Here is a 17,499-nt window from a genome sequence, read left to right on the forward strand (position 1 = left end):
ACACTTAGTCGCAGATAAGAATGAGCGCTCTCCTCTTCCCCAGCCGTCCCCGCTGTTCGGCATGGGATGCAGCACCGGCACCCACAGCGCTGCTCCGAGGGATCAGCCCCACCTCAGCCCGGCACTGATTTTTGGGAGGCCTCCCGAACCCGGGGGGCATCGCCGGTTCCACTCCTCCGGCGGGTCTCGGCCCGGGGCTGAGCACCGAGCGGCGGCTGCTCCGTGCCCGGTACCGGGTGCTCCGCGTTCGCTCCGTGCTCTCCTTCCTCTCAGCTCCAGACCCTACAACGGGGCTCTGAAGCCGGTTTTGGAGCTGAAAACGAAACGTGAAGCTTTTAGAGCCCTGGGTTGGCTGCGGAGCGAGCAACTCCAACCGGCACCGCCCGTTTCGCCCCCGCTCGGCTGCGCAGCCCCAAATCGGGTCGGTCGCTCTTTAAAGGGCCGCGGGAGCGCCGCACCATGTGATGCTCCGTCCTCGGCTGCGAGCTGTCTGCGGGAGCTGCGCGGTGCCGGGCACTGGGGCCGGGCGGATCTCTCCCGCAGCCGTCCCGCAGCCGTCCCGCAGCATGTCCCCCGCTCTGCCCGCCGGCTGAACGCTTCGCACTCGGGGACACCGTCAGCACAACCTCCTGGAGCCGGACAAGGTGAGGCGTCCTTCGGAGCTACGGACAGCAGAACGGCGGCTCACGACCCCCTCTTCCACCTCCCCTACTCCTGTCCCCCCTGCTCCCCCCAACCCGGTTCACCCCGCTCAGCTCCCCGCGGTTCGTTGCGATGGACGGACGCGCTGCGGGGGGACGGGGCAGGACGAGGTCCGGGGGGGGGGCAGGCACAGGCAGTGGGATATTTTTTTCCCACCCTCCCCCCCGCCCAGGTTCCGTCCCGGCTCCATCTCGGCTTGCAGCGCAGTTTGTGACCGCCTCCCTCTGCGTTTGCAGGTAACGGAGGGAGCGCAGAGGGGAGCGCAGCATCATGGCACAGTCCGTGTCGGCTTTCCAGGCTGCCTACATCTCTATTGAAGTGCTGATCGCTTTGGTGTCGGTGCCGGGGAATATCCTGGTCATCTGGGCTGTGAAGGTGAACCAGGCTCTGCGGGATGCCACTTTCTGCTTCATCGTCTCACTGGCGGTGGCTGATGTGGCTGTGGGGGCTCTGGTCATCCCTTTAGCCATCATCATCAATATCGGACCACAAACGGAGTTCTACAGCTGCCTCATGATGGCGTGTCCCGTCCTCATCCTCACTGAGAGCTCCATCCTGGCACTCCTGGCCATCGCTGTGGATCGGTACCTGCGGGTGAAGATCCCGGTCAGGTAGGACACTGTGCTGGGACAGGGTCTGGGGTGGGCACTGGGGGGGTTCAGAGGGAGCAGAGATGTCCCAAACTCTTTGAGAAGCTGCAACAGCAGCAGGAAGGTTTGTCTGCAGCAGGAATCGGGGAGGGCTGGGCCAGGGGAGTCCCACAGCCTCTGGTTGCTTTGCTCGGGGGGATCACTGTGCTCCACTCTGTATCTGGAAGGAGACAACAGCTTCAGCCCAGGTTTCCCATGGTGAAGGTGGAGGGCACTGAGGACCTCAGGGACCTGTGGGTAGGGATTGCACAGAGTAAAAACACAGCCCCACCACCACACATGGTTTCTCAGGCAGCTCCCCGTTGTGCAGTTTGTATTATTATTATTCTATTGCAAGCCCCATCCTCCATCCCTACAGCACTCCAGAGCCCTCCGTGCTCTCTCACTGCTTTTAGTGTCTTTTTGGTTCTTCTGCATCCTCTGTGTGCTGGGGACAGGTTCAGCTGTGGGAGGACTGCGGGTCTATACTTAGCAGCTCCGCTGAGCTCGTGTCTCTGCTTCTCCCATCAAATGCAGCCTCTCTCCTCCCTCACTCCCTCTGAGAATCAGTTGGGCTTTTGGGGGTGATTTTTGCCCCTCTACCCTGAGATCATTAAGGCAGGAGCCTTCTGTGCTGTGCGTAGTTTGCATGGGGTTTTTCTCATGCAAGGTGAACTTGGTCCATCCTGATCTGTGCACAGTGAGATTTTGCTCTGCCTGTTCAGACCTTCTTTTGTATTGAATAACTTTGCACTCAGTGTTGCCAGCCTTCCCACTCTGTTGTCCTACTCCATCCAAGACTTCCAGCATATGAGGCTCTGTGGCCACATCCCATAGATGGGACTGATAGGGGAAGCAGAACCAAGGGGGCTCTTTGGGGAAGGATATCCCTTGCCTGCATGCACTTTACAGAGGTGGCAGCAGCAAAAAGGAGGTTCTGTGCAGCCCTAACAGTGCAGTCACTGCTCCAGGGTGCCCTATAGCTCCTGTGTTTGGGATCTTTGATGGGATGCATGAGCGTTTTCATGCCCAAACCATGTGCTGGCTACCTGGGAGCTGAAGGCAATGGGACTATTGGCTGGGAGCAGTTGGCTGAAGGAGAGGCAAAGCCAGGAGCATCATTCAGATGGAGCAGAAGGTACCACGCCCCCCAAAGGGAGTTGCTCCAAACAGCTGGAAGCCACCTAAAATAGGCTCAGTGCCTTTGTGCTGGAGGAAAAGCTCCCATCTCCCCCTCATATCCTTCCTCCCCTCCCAGCAGCACCCCCGCATTCCATCTCCTCTCGCTGAGCGCAGCGGGGTCCCCCCAGCCCAAACCCCACTTCCCCCTCCCTGATGTGCTTAGGGAAGATGAAACAAGTTCAAAGAGAGGGGAAGGAGCCAGGCAGGAACTGGCCTCCGGCTTCCCCATGGCGGGATGCAGGATGCAGGAGGGACGGTGCCGGAGGGATGTTTTCATGGAGATGCAGTTCCTACAGCATAGGAACCACAGCCCCCTTGACCAGGGATGCTGAATGCTGGGACAAAGCCTGACCCCATCTTTGGGCTTCCTTAGGATTTCTCCCCCTTAGTCTGCTTTGAAATAGATGCTAGGAGAAGAAAACCAGGGGAAATCTGCTGGAAATCTTGTACATGAGGGATCCTCCCCTTCTTACCCAGCCCCTGACACTGGGTTGGTGGGTGCCCCCCAGCCCAGCCCACCACACCCCATGGCACCCCCAAGAGCAGCTCACCAGGCCAAGCTGCATTTCCCATTTCTGAAAGTTCTGAGTCCATGTATGATGCTGCAGACATGTGGAAATTAGATCAAACTGGGCTGGAAATTGCTCAGTAATGGGAGGCAGGAGCAGAGAGGGGAGGCTGAGACCCAGCATGGGTGAAGCAGGGTCTGTGGGTGGCTCTGGGGACAGTGCTGATACTCCGTGCTGTTCCAGCAATGCCCTAAGCCTTAGGAGATCTAACAGCACGGGAGCATCCCTCAGCCCTGGACCACAGATCCCATCAGTGATGAGGATTGCAGGTAACATCCTGGATGGAGGCAGCAATGCAACACTTTCTCAACTTGGCTCTACACTTTCTGGGCTCCTGCTGGGATTGCAGCGCTCTTTCCCCTTCTCTCTAGGCTTGCCAAGAGCCACAGGCCTGGGGCCAGCTGGGGTTGGGTCATGGGAAGGCTCATTGCCCTCAGCCAGCTGGGGCACAGGGCTGAGGTTCCCCCCACTGAGGATTCAGGGGGGGATTTTGCAGGATGGTGGGGGCATCTCACTGCAGAAGCGGCAAGGGGGTCACTGGGACAGCACCCTGCTTTGGCCTAAATTCTCGGGAACAGGAGAATAAAAGCACCTAAGGGGTATGGAAAGTATTTCCAGTGCTCCCAACAGCGAGTGTTGGGAAACCTCCATGGATATTTAGCCTCTGAAAGGCAGCAGCACAGACAGGATGGAGAAGGAGAGGTGTGGGATGCAGTTGGGATGTGTGGTGGCCCCAGTCCCCATAGCTCCTGGTCTATATAGTATATCCCCATGGAAAGAGGGAGGCACCAAACCTCAGAAGCAAGATTTGGGGCTGTCCAAAGGATTTTGATCCAGAACAAAAGGTTGAAATGAAGTGCATGCTGCATCAGAGGGCAATTTGTTACCGAGATGATGTGATCCACAGGGAAATGTCCCCAGGGAGGCAAGGGTGACTGGAGATGGCTCCCAGCAGCCTGGACAGCACAGTGAATGATGTGTGAGGGCAATGGTGAGTGATCCTGTCTGTCCAACCAAGTGAATAAACAAAGCCACGGCTTGTCTGAGGCTTATTTTTACATTTGTAGGACAGGTTTCAAAGCATTCAGGAGACTCAGTGAGAGCTCGGGGAGCTTTGGGGAGCTCACATTCACAGGAGCTCTTTGAGGCATCTTTCACCTCTGTTAGATGACAAAAAGATGCTGTCCAGCCTTACCAAGCAGGCTGCATTTCTAAGGAATCCTGTTTTCCTAAACTAGAGGAGTTTGGAGGACCAGCAGCTCCTCTTGCTCACAGCACTTTTGTTCTGCCCTTGCTGCCTTCCACTGGGTTTGTTTATAGGAGATGAGGGTGACCCACAGGGAGCAGATAGATGGGAACCAAAAGTGAAGAAGAACGGCCAGAGATCACAGCCTGGAAGGGTTTGCTGGAGAACTGAGGCTGTTTCCAAGCTGTATTTACCAGCAGTACTTGATCAGCTCAGCACATGGATGTTAAATCTCAGTGTTTCACATCATGCTCTGCTCAGAACCAGAAGCCTGATCCCAGTGCCACCAAAATGATCAGAGCCCTGGAAACAGGCAGGGATTTCCCATCGGGTTGTATCAGTCGTAGGTCCTGCAAACACCCGATGGAGCCACTTTTCAGCTTGACTCTGTGAGCAACGTTCAGCCAAGTGCATGTTAAGTCACAGACTGGGGCTCTTCCCTTGGTGATGGGATGTCTGGATTAGACTCTCTGGGAGCAAACAGCTGCTGCTGCAGCACCATGAGACGTCTGCTGGCAGCCAGAAAATCAGGTCACTGAAAAAGCTACAGCCGCTGCAGTGCTGGCTGGAGGGGAGCAAGCTGGGTTGGGAGCAGTGTTCCCATATCCTTGGCTTATGGGTTTGTGGGTATCCCCTCCCTGGGAGGTGGCAAAGGTCGAGGTGTGGGATGCTCCGTACTTGGCAGTGCAGAAGGAAGGAGGGAAATGCTCTGGATTTTTCTGAATTTAGGGGTTATTCCCCAAATTTTTGGACTAAGAAGGCAAGGGGAGATGTGTGGCTGTTGGAGTGCTGCTCCCTGTGTCCACACTCTGGGTCTCCATCTCATCCCAGCCTCCCAGCAGGGCCAGATACATCCCATGTGCTGGGTCAGCTGCCGGGAGATCATTCCCCCCTGACCCCATTTGCTGGAGCCAACATCTGTCCCCTGGGCAGAGCTTCCATCTGCCTGCTGGGAAATGAATGACAACCAGCTCCTGGCTGGTGTTTTCCTTCTATGCTCCAAAATCATGGTCTGGGAAGGTTTTCCTTGGGACTCTTTTTTTTTATGAATACTAATAATAATTGTGAGGTAAAGACACTGGTACTTGACAATACCTTACCAATAATTGTGTGCCTTAGAAGGGCTATAGTACACTTGCAGCTAGAGAAACTGAGAGACAGTGCAGTGCCAGGACTTGCTCAGTGCAGGAGTAGTGCAGTGAAATAGGGGATACCCATGGTCCTACTGGTCTGAAGAGTTTGAAGTCAGATACCAAAGGTTCATTCAAGAGTTTCCAAAGGTGCTGGGTTGGTGGAGGTGATGCCAATGCACACTGGGGTCTGATACTTTCCAAAGACCCCATAGAGGCAGTGAAAATAGTTGAACATGATACAGGAGGTTCTGCCAAAGCTGCTGATTCAGCCTGCCTGGTCCCTGCCAGCCCAGCCTGGCCCTGCAGGCAGTGTGTCAGGAGTGAGTCAGGAGCAGCTCACCCCAGTGTGTGCCATCAGTGCAGCCAGTTGGAGCTGGAGCCACCTCTGGGCACTTTGTTGGGTTGTTCTGAGTCTTCCTTCACCCTTGAGATGGAAGAAGTTGACTGCAGCAGTGAGAGGTATCGTTGTCACCCCGTCTTTATAGACAGGCCAGCTTGACTCTGATGACCAGAAAGGGATTTTGGCCACGAGTTTGGTGGAGACAACTGGAACAAAGCACACCAGCCTGATTTCAGTGCCTGGTTGACAGAGACCCACAGACCAGTGGCTAAAGTTTGCAACTATTGAGGCCAGAGCCATCCATCCCTTCTGTCCAGAACACCCCAAAGCAGATTGCATACAAACACAGGGGGCTATTGGGCATGGGGAAGGGTAATGAGGGGATGCAATACCCAATGTGTCTTGTATCCATGCTGAAATCAGCCTGGCAGTGGGAGAAAAACCCGTCCTGAGAGGTTATGGCCTTGGCATGGAGACAGGACTTAGGGAGAGCGATTGGAGATGGAGGGAGAAGTCAAAAAGTTGAAGCTGTGATGGGTCTGACATTCTGGTGTGGAAGAGGAGGTGGGAAGGTCTTTAAAGTACAGCAAAGACTGGGGGGAAAAAAGGAGGAGGAGGATGTGTGGAGGAGGTAACCTGGTGAAATGACCTGGGAGATGAGTTTCTTTGTGACACACACAGGAGTCATTTCAGACTGGAACGAAACCAATGGGCTGGAAGAAAACCTCTGATTGGAAGAAGGTCAAGGGAAAACCTGCAGGATCCTGCCCAAGGGGTGCAAGGGAAGACCAGACAGGGAGCAGGGGGTGGTGGTGCCTGCAGAAAGTGGGATATGGAGCATGGAGGAGATGCAAGGGAGAGACATCAGCCAGGTGGGATGGAGGTGGCTTGAGGGGCTTAACCCCTTGGGGATAACACCACCCTCAGTGCCTGAATGGAGAATTTCCTGCCCAGAAAAGTCAGAAACCAGCTGTCCCTGGGGCTGGCTGAGCTCCTGGCAGGGAGATGCCATTGCTGGCAGCATGGATGCCCAGCTGTTGGAATAGACATGCGGCTCTCACGTGGCATGGCCAGCCACAAGAAAGAGCAATTGATGATCTCCAAGATGTGCACAAAACAGCCCCAGTGCCAGCAAGGAACCCTGCAGAATAGCAATAAGCTCATCAGCTCCTGCTGCACCAGCACCCAGCCCTGCTCAGCCTGCCCAGGCACGTAGTTAGCTGCCTTCCCGACAGTCAGGTCTGGGGGTTAAAGAGACGTCACTGATGTGAAATAATCCCACGAGATGGTCTCCTCCTCAGTTGCTTGTGGGTTTAAAAACATACGGTTGATAGGGTGAGAACTGAGGAGGAAAGGGACATTTTTGGTGATGCATGGCAGAGCAGCATCAGGTGCTGGGAGGTGGTGTTTGGGTTTGTCTTTTGCTGCACAGAGCCCAGTGGGACCCAGCAGTTCTTCTGTGCCCTGCCCTTTCCGTTGCTGCTTTTTCCATCCCTTCCCACCCCATCCCATCCCTGCCTCATTCCTGCCTGGGCTTTGCCCCCAGTGCCAAGTTGGGTGTTGCTTCCAGAACTTCTGGTTGGTTTGGCTGGAATTTTGTTCTTAATTAAAAACTACTCCCAGAAAGGAAGGGGATTTGCCCCCAAGCCTCCTCCTTTTGCCTTCCTCACCTGCCTCATTCTTTGCTGCCCCTGAGACTGCACAAGGTGCCCACGGGCAAAGCACCTGGGTACCAGTGATGCCTGGGCAGGGACACAGCAGCAGGGAGGTGACATCCCCTGGTCCACCACCCTGGTGACACTCATAGAAGGAGGGCTGTGCTGAGCACAGTGGGGCACCACCTTCCCTAGGCCGTTCCTATCCTTTCACCCTGGGGTGTTTTTTCTTGGCCACTTTCAAAGGAGAGAAGTGCCAGCTCCTGGCACCAGGGATGCGTTCTCATTCAGCTCAGTTCATCTTGCTTTGCTTGGCACAGCAGAGCCCCCCTCTGCAACTCAGTTTCCCCATCTGCTCACACAGGGAACAGTGCTACAAACTCTCCGAAAGCACCAAGAAACGCTGCCTCAGACACAGCCATAATTAGCACAGGCTCTCAGATTGTGTTATTCCTCTTTCTTCTTTGCACTGGTATCAACACTCCTTGAATTAAACCCTGTGATGCGAAGCTACGACGCATTTATTTCAGCTCGAGTGGGTCTGTTTGCTTGTGACACTGCACAGCCCAGAGCTGATGGCGCAGCCTGCATCCAGATGGACAAGCACCGCCGTGCAGAACCTGGATGAACTGAATGGAGATCAGCACCCACTCCTGTGATGCTCACAGCATGGGCAATACAGATGCTCTGTGCCCACAGAGCCATCCCCTGCCCTGACTGCAGCCACAGCAAAACATCTCCATCTCCAGCAGTGTGGAGACCCTCTTGTATGTCCCTTGTGCCCCAAGAAAGGGGATGGTGGGGCTCTTGGAGTCTCCATGGGGACCGGTGTGGTCCTCATGCATGGGGAGGACTGGCTGCTGCCTGGCCAATGAGTCCTCCTTGTCCATGCCCTGCTGCAACCAGGCTACATCTGCCCATTGCTCCCGGCCTGGATTTAATTGCCATGGTAATTAGGGAGATGCATAGGGTGTAATTTATTGCTGCAGCTCCTTCTCTCGGGTCTCAGCTCTTTCTCTGCCATCTTGACGCAAACACCAGTCTGGTTCCTTCCAGTCTGCAAGGTCAATCAGTTTCATTCCAAGGGAATAAATCATCATTTAAACCTGAGGGAGGAAACAGGAATTAAATAATAAACTTCAGGTTTGCTTTGCAGTTGCACTTATTTGTTTTCTTGGTGAAAGATCAATTCTCTGCGGTGAGGGAACATTTGATTGCAGTGCTAACTGGAGCCTTCACTTCCAATTTGGCGCTGCATTTGGCTGACTGAGATATATAGGTCTGCACTGGACAGGTTCATCCGTACGTAAATAACTTTATGACTAAACACAGACATATTCTGTTCCCCTGATGGTGCAGAGTTGAGTAAACACGGGTTTTGCCCATGATTTGTGGCCAGTTGTGGTTGGGCTGAAGGTGGAAGTGCAAAATGGCATCTCCAAAGGCAGGTTTCATTCATTGAAAGCACATAATAGGCAGCTCGTTAGCAAAAGAAGAAATTAATCTGCCTGCTTTCTGTATTTGAAATCGAACTTTAAAGCAGGGAAAAGCTGCCCTGTGCAGAAGATGCTAGACGGGTTGTTTTGGGTTACTGTGTCCTCTGAGGTTGAGGAGCAGTAGATCTCATCAGCTCTCCTAATTCTCATTTAGAGGTTGGGTGGGGAAAACAACCTCCCCTGTCTGCTGAGCCTCCAGCCAATGTTTCAGCCTTGGAGGTATCAGTCTTGGAACTGGATGAAGTGCGTGAAGGGAAATGTTCCCTCTGCAGCCACAGATTGTGCCACGAAGATCCCAAACAGCAATAACAAATTGTAGCCTGAGAAACCAGAGTGGGGTTGTTAACTACAAAGCAGGAGTCGGGTCAGCAAGCAGAATTGCAGAACCAAGAAATTAAAAGAGAGCCGATACCAATCTCCTGTTCCATCTGTAATTTAGGATATCTCGTCTTCTGAAGTGTCCTTCTGCAGCTGAGAGATAAAGACCCACCTCGGCTTTGCCTCACAGCTGGACTAATGCCTCCCCCCAAGGAGATGCTATCACAGCTTTCCTGCCTCCTGCTCACCCTGCCCCATGCAGATGAACCAACAGAACATCTTGAGACCCCTCTTATACCTATATCTTATATCCCCGTCCTGCTGCTTCCTTTTAATAGCTCTTGGTATTTTTCAGCCTCTCCCACTTGGATGCCAATGTACCCTTTGGTTTAGTAGCGTTGGCAGTGGGTGATGCTGTGGGTCGGGGTTTGAGCTGGAGAGGCTCTGGGAGCCCAATCACACCAAACATTCTGTATTTCCCATCTGATTTCACCCTTTCCCAGAGCCCACATTTGACAGAACTGCCACTTTTAATGGGTTCTGGAGCTGTCTTATTTCTTCTTTCCCCCCCTTCCTCTCTCTCCCTTCTTCACAGTCCTCATTTCAAAGGAGCTCTTTAGGATCAAGCAAAAAATTATGCATGCAAAGAACAACACAAGTGCAATCCAAACCTTCAATTGAAAAGCCACTGCTTTTATCTTGGATTTACACTGAAAAGAGCCAAAGCTGCCTTTTATCCCTTCTTTCCTGTGTTACATGAATGCCCCAACTCTTCTATGAATCACAAAATCATTAAGGTTAGAAAAGACCACTAAGATCACCAAGTCCAACCACCCACCCATGCCCACCACAGCCTACAAAGAACAGAGATGCAGAGATCAGCTCCAAGCTCCAGGCTGGGTAATGAGCACCCACAATGCCACAGCAGGGGCAGAGTTGGTGCATGAAAGCCTTCGTGGTGGCTGGATCCATGGGGCAATGGTGTGGCATGGTGAAGGTGAGGACCTGGGGTCCTGTCCCCATGTAAGGAGCACTGACTGCATGCTGTGGGTCTGGGGCAGCTCCTCCTGTGATGTTCTTGTCTTCTGTTGGAGATGCAGCTCTCCATGTGTGATGGGGTCCCAGACCTCTTCCCCTCTCCAAAAAGACACGTTGAGTATCTCTTTTTGACAACAAAATTGTTCAGATGTTAAAAGCACTCAATGACTTTACTGCATGTGGGTAAAGCTGAAAGCAAGTCCATTGTGCCCATCACACTGTGCCTTGTCTGACAGAACCATCCCTTCTAATTCAACCCTTTCTCCTAGGGATTGGGCTGTTCCTCTGTGCCCTGTTTCTTGATAAAACAAAAGATTTTCAACTTCTCTCTTTCAAAAAACACTTCTCATACTTTGCATTGCAGAGGAACACTAAAATAATTCTGCTGCTTGGAAGTAACAGCCAAAAGACAAGAACATCGCATATTTTTCTTTCCCCCAGTTCTGGGATCCTGCAGCTCATCTCATGGTTTTGGAGCTGTTGCCAACAGTGTTAAATCATTTCCCTCCCATTTATCTTTGGGTCCTGGAAGGTGAAGCCAGTGATCAAGGGAAAACCAGGAGGGCCACAACCACACAAGGGTCCTGGCCATGGCTTTGGGTGGTCTTGTGGCATCAGGATCCAACCACAGGCTGTAAACCAAACCCAGTTTGATAGCCAGATTAACTCTATGTGCACAAAGGATTTGCATTTGCTGCATGGATGGAAGATGCTGTTGCAAGTTGGGAGAGAAACTGCTATTCTCATCACACTGCAGCAGGTGACACATGTTCATTTGCCTTCCCCGGACAACAGCACCATCTCCCCATGCCTAGCATGAACAAGTTGCATGAGATCCCCATGCTTTACATCTTCCTCTCGTGATCTCCAACCTGCAGTGGTTTTGCTTCCCCCTGCAGCTTCTCATCCCAACATGAATCATCTGCATCAACCCATGGTAGAGGCACCACAGAGGTTTCTTGTATCCTTCCTCTGGGCTGAGCGCAGCTGGCAAGGGATCTTCAAGAACCCCTGTAGTTACTGGAAGCCTGTGGTTTGTTCCCAAGACGGGCTGTGATTCATTTCCAGAGCCCAGGGAGTTCAGTGGCACAGACATCCCGAGCAAAGCAGAAACCAGCCAGCAGCTCCACTGGGACCAGCAACACGGGGCTGAGACTGCTTGGCAATGAACTCATCCGGGGCAGCGTGATGATGTGGCTGCTCCTAGCATCACAAAGATACAGTGACACAAGTCATTCTGGATCAGGTGGTGAAGGTTGAGCTCAGTCTGTTAGCTGGAACCTGAAAAGTGGCAGGTTTAGACCCAAAGGCCACACAGTCAGTGTGTGCTTGGGGTTCTGGAACATTAACCCCCAGCAGCTTCACAGTGCAGCCCTGCTGGAGATGCCAAGCTCAAGGTGGGATGATGCTCAGTGGATTGCTTCCAATGGGGCTGATGGCATCAGGATGAGTGAAAATCCCTGATGTACCCTCAGGTTATCAGTCTCCTCCCTTTGAAGTATTTGGAGGAGCAGGCAGTCATTGAGACCTCTATTTAGCCACCAACTTTGGCTAATGTTGGTTGACATCCATCCCTCCCAAGGCCACCATTCACCCCCAGCTGTCACCAACCTTCACTTCTTCCCAAGTGGAAAACCAGAACTGATGCCATCAGGAGAGCAATAGGCTGAAATGACCCCTCTGCCCACGAGGTGTCTTCTCACGTCACCTCTACTGTGTCATTGCCACCTGTCACCTCCATCCCAGCTGTGAGAACTGCAGGGATGACTCAGGAGGGTGTGAAACACCTTTATGGTGGGAAGGAGAGCCATCGCCCAGCAGCTCCAGCCATATCTGCAGACAAGGTGGGCTCTGCTGTTGGCTTGCTGCAGAGTTGGGATGGGTGTTGGGAACATGAAGGGCTGAGAGGTGGGTGTGTGACCCCAAAGAGCCACTAAACTCCCATCCATCACAAAGGAGGGATGTGAACAGATGGGAGAACACGATGCGTGTCCAGCCCTGAGCTGAGGTAGCTCCCTGAAGGACCTGCAGGCTGCTTTGCGTTTCTCAGCTTCATGTTTCTGAGCCTCACATCTCTGAGCAGCTTCAAACATCAAAATCTTCCCACCCAGAGGCCTCCAGGACACTGAGATCTGAAGCAGATACAGAAGGGGAAAAGGAGCAGAAACCAAACTCCCCTGAGGTCAAGGAGGTTTTATCTAGAGATTTTCAATTAGATCAGGACATGCTCTGCCTGCTCTCCTGTGCTGTGCTCAGAGTGCAGATGATCTTCATGTCAGCTTGGTCTCCTTCTCTCCTACCACATTGGCTCCAGCTTCATTTTGTTAGTGATGGTCTGCCTTCATTAGTGAATTAATTCCCCAGGAACTGCTCTGCAGTGAGCCCTACCAGAGGGAGGACCAGCATCTCAGTGCTGGCTGGACAACTGCACATGTTTTATGGACAAAAGAATGTTGAGAAATACTTAGAACAAAAAAAAAAAACAAAAAAAAAACATATGCTATAAAGCAGGTCTGGAATCACTGAAGGTTTTTCAATCAAGTCAAGAGAATATGATCCCCGAGTGCTGTGTGTGGATCAAGCTGTGAGTTGCAGATCTCTGGCTGTGTCAAGATGTGGTAGAAGGTGAATTGAATCTGGAAACAACAAAGAAATGGAAGAGCTGGCAGGTAACACCCTCAGGGTGAGGTCCAGGGGGGGCACTCCACAGTTTCCTAAGGGAGGGGGACCCCAGCATCTCTCCCAATACATCATACCTGGCTTTAGGAGCCCCACTCCTTTCCCCAGGCCTTGGCAGGGTGTCCAGGAGGGTTTGGGATGATGCTCATGGGGAAAGTGACAGCACAGAGCCCTTCAGGAAAGGATGAGAAGTGGAAAACTGACTGTTATGGTCAAGCTCGAAACCCTACAGATGAAGGAAACAAACCCAAATGATGTGATGACGGAGGTGACTATTATCTTGGATGGTTTTGTGGCAGCTGTTAATAAAAATAATAGCAGCAATAAATTTGTAATGATGGTAGCAATCAATCCAATGACAACAATCCTAATATAATTATTTATTAATTGTGAGCCATTATCAGCACTTCCTAGTGCTTCTGCCTCCCAGACCCATCCCAAATTCTCTCTCTATCTCATTAATATAAAATGAGACAAATGAGAAAGATGTTTTCTTGATGGGGTGATCGAAGTAGAGACATGGGAGCAGCAAAGACTCTTTTCTGTCCACCCCCACCAAACACTCTGTGCCATGGGGTCGAGCAATAGGCAGGATCTTGCATTTCAGTAGGGTTTGCAGCCTTCAAAGCAGCAGAGCCCCATGGCCAGACCCTGTGGGATGTACAAAGGAGGAACTTGGAGTCTTGTTGTGGTTTTATCATTCCTTGTGTGGGGCTGGTGGGGGGGGGGGGCACCTCATGCCTTAGGGATGGATGTCACTGTGCTGGGGTTGTGGCTGGAAGGAACAAAGTCAACAAAAGCCCCAGTTCCAAAACTTGCTGGTTTTTGTGAGTTTGCTGGTTTGGGTTTTAATCCCAGCTCTTGTGACCACTATGACATTGGCACATGTGGAAGGGGATAAACCAGAGAGGTTTTGCTTTCAATAGTCAGGGTTATGCAGTGAGGAGCAACAAATGTGAGGCATGGCACAGAGATGGATGTGCAGCAATGAGCAGGAAGGGATGTGCATTAAGGAGGGCTGAGTGTACAGCAAGGATGGATTGTGCAATGAGAAGGTTGGAAGGGTGTGCATAGAAAAGGGATGGATGTGCATTATGGGGGAAGCAGCCGTCAGGAAATGTGGGGTGGTTGCTCTGCTGTGTGTGTTACACCCTCTGCATCAAACAGACTCGTGCAGCGACTTGCAGCTCCTGATAGCCATCTGCAGCAGCACAGCCTGTTCTGGAGCAGTGTGGGGCTGGGACTGTTGGTGCCGGCCCCCAGCAACCGTTCTCCATCCCCTCCTCTGTGGCTACAGGCATGAAACCCGTGTCCTCTGCTCCAGCCCATGGCTAAAAATGGGGTCTCAATGCTCCCTCTGTCCCCTGTGCTTCCCAAATCCAGGTGATGGAAGGGAAGAATGCCTTGTGCTCCATGCCTTGGTGCCTGGAGCAGCTGCAGGGTGGGGAGCACTCCAACTGCATTAAAAATAGCAGAAAACCCTCTAAATCCCCCAGATTTTGAGCTTTCCTGGGCCTGTCACACACACACACACACACACACACACACTCCCATGCCCATCCCACAGATCTGACTTTCTCCCATCACCCTCAGGCTCCCTGGTGCCCCACGTCTCCCTGCCCCATGGCTTTCTCAGGGTCTCCTGCCCTCTCTCCTCCCATCAAGGAATAAATCACCCTCTGGATCTCAGAGGAAACTGCAGCCTGCCTTGCCACCTCCTTCTCATGGGATCTGCCTGGAAATGGTTTCCCAGACCAGAGGGGGCTCATTCAGGAAAGCCATCAGTCATGGGCAGCTGTGGACCTTCTGAGCTCCTGAGGATGGATGTTCCCCCTCTATCCTCCACCCCTCCATGTTCCTGTCCTGCCCCTGAGATGGGTCTGGAGAAGGGACCTTTGAGGGGGAAGGAGTGGGTTTGAGTTCTTGGCAGGGAGACAAGCAGCAGGGAGCTCATAGCAGCAAGGAGGGTCCCTGTGTTTCCCAGCCACCTCCATGTCCAAATTAACACTGGCACCACAGCAAAACCGAGCAGACAGCCAGAAAAATATCCCACATTCAGTCCTCTTTAGTGGAAGGCAGTAACACTTGGGCTGTGAATCTGCTGGCCTCCAAGGAGATGCTTTCATCTGAGGGCCAGGGGGAAAAATCAACCTAGCAGACTTGGTTCCCGCTTGGAGAGCTCTGGGGAGCCAGGACCGTGTTGGTGGGGAGGACACAGAGCCCAGCCAGCCTCCTCCATCCATCCCTTGGCACCAGCCTGTTAGGAGAAAAGGTTTTGTCAATGAAGAGGGTACATTACAAAATGTAACAAGCTGTGCCCAGAGGACCATTAGCACCACTGGATGCTTCCTCCACCCAGCAGTCTCTGGGGAAGTTTTTGTCAGCGATTTCCTCCCCAGCTCAGGGGGAATTGGCTGAGGCTGGGTCCCAGCAGGGCCAGAGTAGGGAGACAGTGTGTGGTTACTAATGCACCTCCTGGCTTCTCACCAATGCCAAAAGCTTTGGGAGAAGGTGATGGGAGTCACTGTCCCTGGAGGTGTTCAGAACAGTGGAGATGTGGCACTGATGGACATGGGCACAGTGGGGATGGGTTGGGGTTGAACTGGGTGATCTTGGAGGTCTTTTTCAACCTTAATGATTCTATGGAGTGAGCAGCATAATGGGCATCTCAGAACAGGCACTACCACTTGAGGTGCAAATGTCTGAACCCCCAGGCAAAACCTCCAACTCAGGTCTCATTTTCCCTGTGGTTATTGTCTCTTGCACAGGTACAAGAGCGTGGTGACACCCCGGCGAGCAGCAGTGGCCATCGCTTGCTGTTGGATCGTCTCCTTTCTGGTAGGACTCACCCCCATGTTTGGTTGGAATAACCTGAACAAGATGCTGGGGACTCGGGATCTGAACGCCAGCCACTCAGAGTTTGTCATCAAGTGCCAGTTTGAGACGGTCATCAGCATGGAGTACATGGTGTACTTCAACTTCTTCGTCTGGGTCCTGCCGCCCCTGCTGTTGATGCTGTTCATCTACCTGGAAGTCTTCAATCTCATCCGCAAGCAGCTCAACAAGAAGGTCTCCTCCAGCTCCAACGACCCCCAGAAGTATTATGGGAAGGAGCTGAAGATCGCTAAGTCCCTCGCTCTGGTTCTCTTTCTCTTTGCGCTCAGCTGGCTCCCTCTGCACATCCTCAACTGCATCACCTTATTCTGCCCATCCTGCAAGACACCTCACATCCTCACATACACTGCCATCTTCCTCACCCATGGCAACTCAGCCATGAATCCAATCGTCTATGCCTTCAGGATCAAGAAGTTCCGGACAGCCTTCCTGCAGATCTGGAACCAGTATTTCTGCTGCAAAACCAACAAAAACAGCAGCAGCACCACAGCAGAGATGGTCAATTAGGAGCTGAGAGATCAAGAAAGGGGGAATGAGGACCCAGGAGGGCTGAGTTGGCCATTCCTCATACAACCTGAACAGCCCAGCCCCTGAGCTGCCCCGGGGGGTTATTTATTCACAAGCATCGTACTGTTTTGATATTGTAGCCTGCACTGTTCCTTTCTTTTTATTTTATTTTTTATATATTTTTTGTTGTTGTTATCGTTCTTGTTTTATTATTTTTAAGTGTTGCCAAGTATTTAAGGAGATGTTGTACAGATAAAGATGCGGTTTATCTTAATGCAAATAAAGTAAAATGGTAATAAACACCCAGGAGGTCCTTCACCGCTGATGGGTTCCAGTGGCTCCTTGGAGCTGGTTGTGGTTTTGGGCACCCCTCACTCTGCCCACCACTCTCAGCCCTTTGTGCAAGGCAGGATCACATCTCTCCCATAGAATCATAAAGGTTGGAGAAGACCACTGCCATCCCTCCCGCCTCTGTTTGTCTCATTTCTCTCCAACATTGCTCCCTATTCCCTCCCCACATGGTCAGACTCTTTCAACCCAAGTTGTGTAGGGAATGCAGACACCTCCATCACCCAGGGGAGCAGAGGAGCCTGCACCCATCTGGGGTGAGTGGGGTCACCGTGTCAGGGCTGACACTGCCATGTGTCCATCCCAGGTTTGGTCATGGGCAGGGGGTTTTGCTGGTCCCGTTGGTGGTGGGGGTGGATGGGGATGAGCTGTCCTCCCCACCCGGCTCTGCAGTCCATACAGCAGCACTGCCAGACTCAGCTCTGTGACAGGATTTCTTCCAGTGGTAGGAAGACTTAATTAGAGTTAATTAGAATTCCTTTCTTATCAGCATCCCTTATACATTGGACTCCCTTTGGAAGCACGTTTCCTATGGCTCTTTCCCAGCCCTGGGAGGGTTGTGCCCCCCCAGACGTCACCCATAGCAAAATGACTGCAGTGAGTTCCCGCAGGGGCTGGGAGGAAAAGGGCATGGACAGATGAGATTTATAGGTGACTCTTTAGCTGGCTATGGAGCACAACCACACGCACGTGGGTCCACCATTGACCCACCCCTGCACACAGCCTTGTTCTGGTAGAGAGCTATAGCAACATAACATTTTT

The 17,499-nt window shown here is 52.4% G+C and overlaps 1 protein-coding gene across 1 annotated transcript; it reads left to right on the forward strand.

Annotated features, from left to right (window-relative positions):
* Positions 1–218: 218 nt before the first annotated feature.
* LOC107324760 (adenosine receptor A1) lies at positions 219–16,584 on the forward strand. The gene is made up of 3 exons (XM_015885088.1): positions 219–644; positions 939–1,313; positions 15,756–16,584. The coding sequence occupies exons 2-3, from the start codon at positions 973–975 to the stop codon at positions 16,387–16,389; spliced, it is 975 nt and encodes a 324-aa protein (XP_015740574.1). The 5' UTR covers positions 219–644; positions 939–972; the 3' UTR covers positions 16,390–16,584.
* Positions 16,585–17,499: the final 915 nt, after the last annotated feature.

The sequence above is a fragment of the Coturnix japonica genome, chromosome 26 (assembly GCF_001577835.2).
Source record: "Coturnix japonica isolate 7356 chromosome 26, Coturnix japonica 2.1, whole genome shotgun sequence".
NCBI classification, from domain to species: Eukaryota; Metazoa; Chordata; class Aves; order Galliformes; family Phasianidae; genus Coturnix; species Coturnix japonica.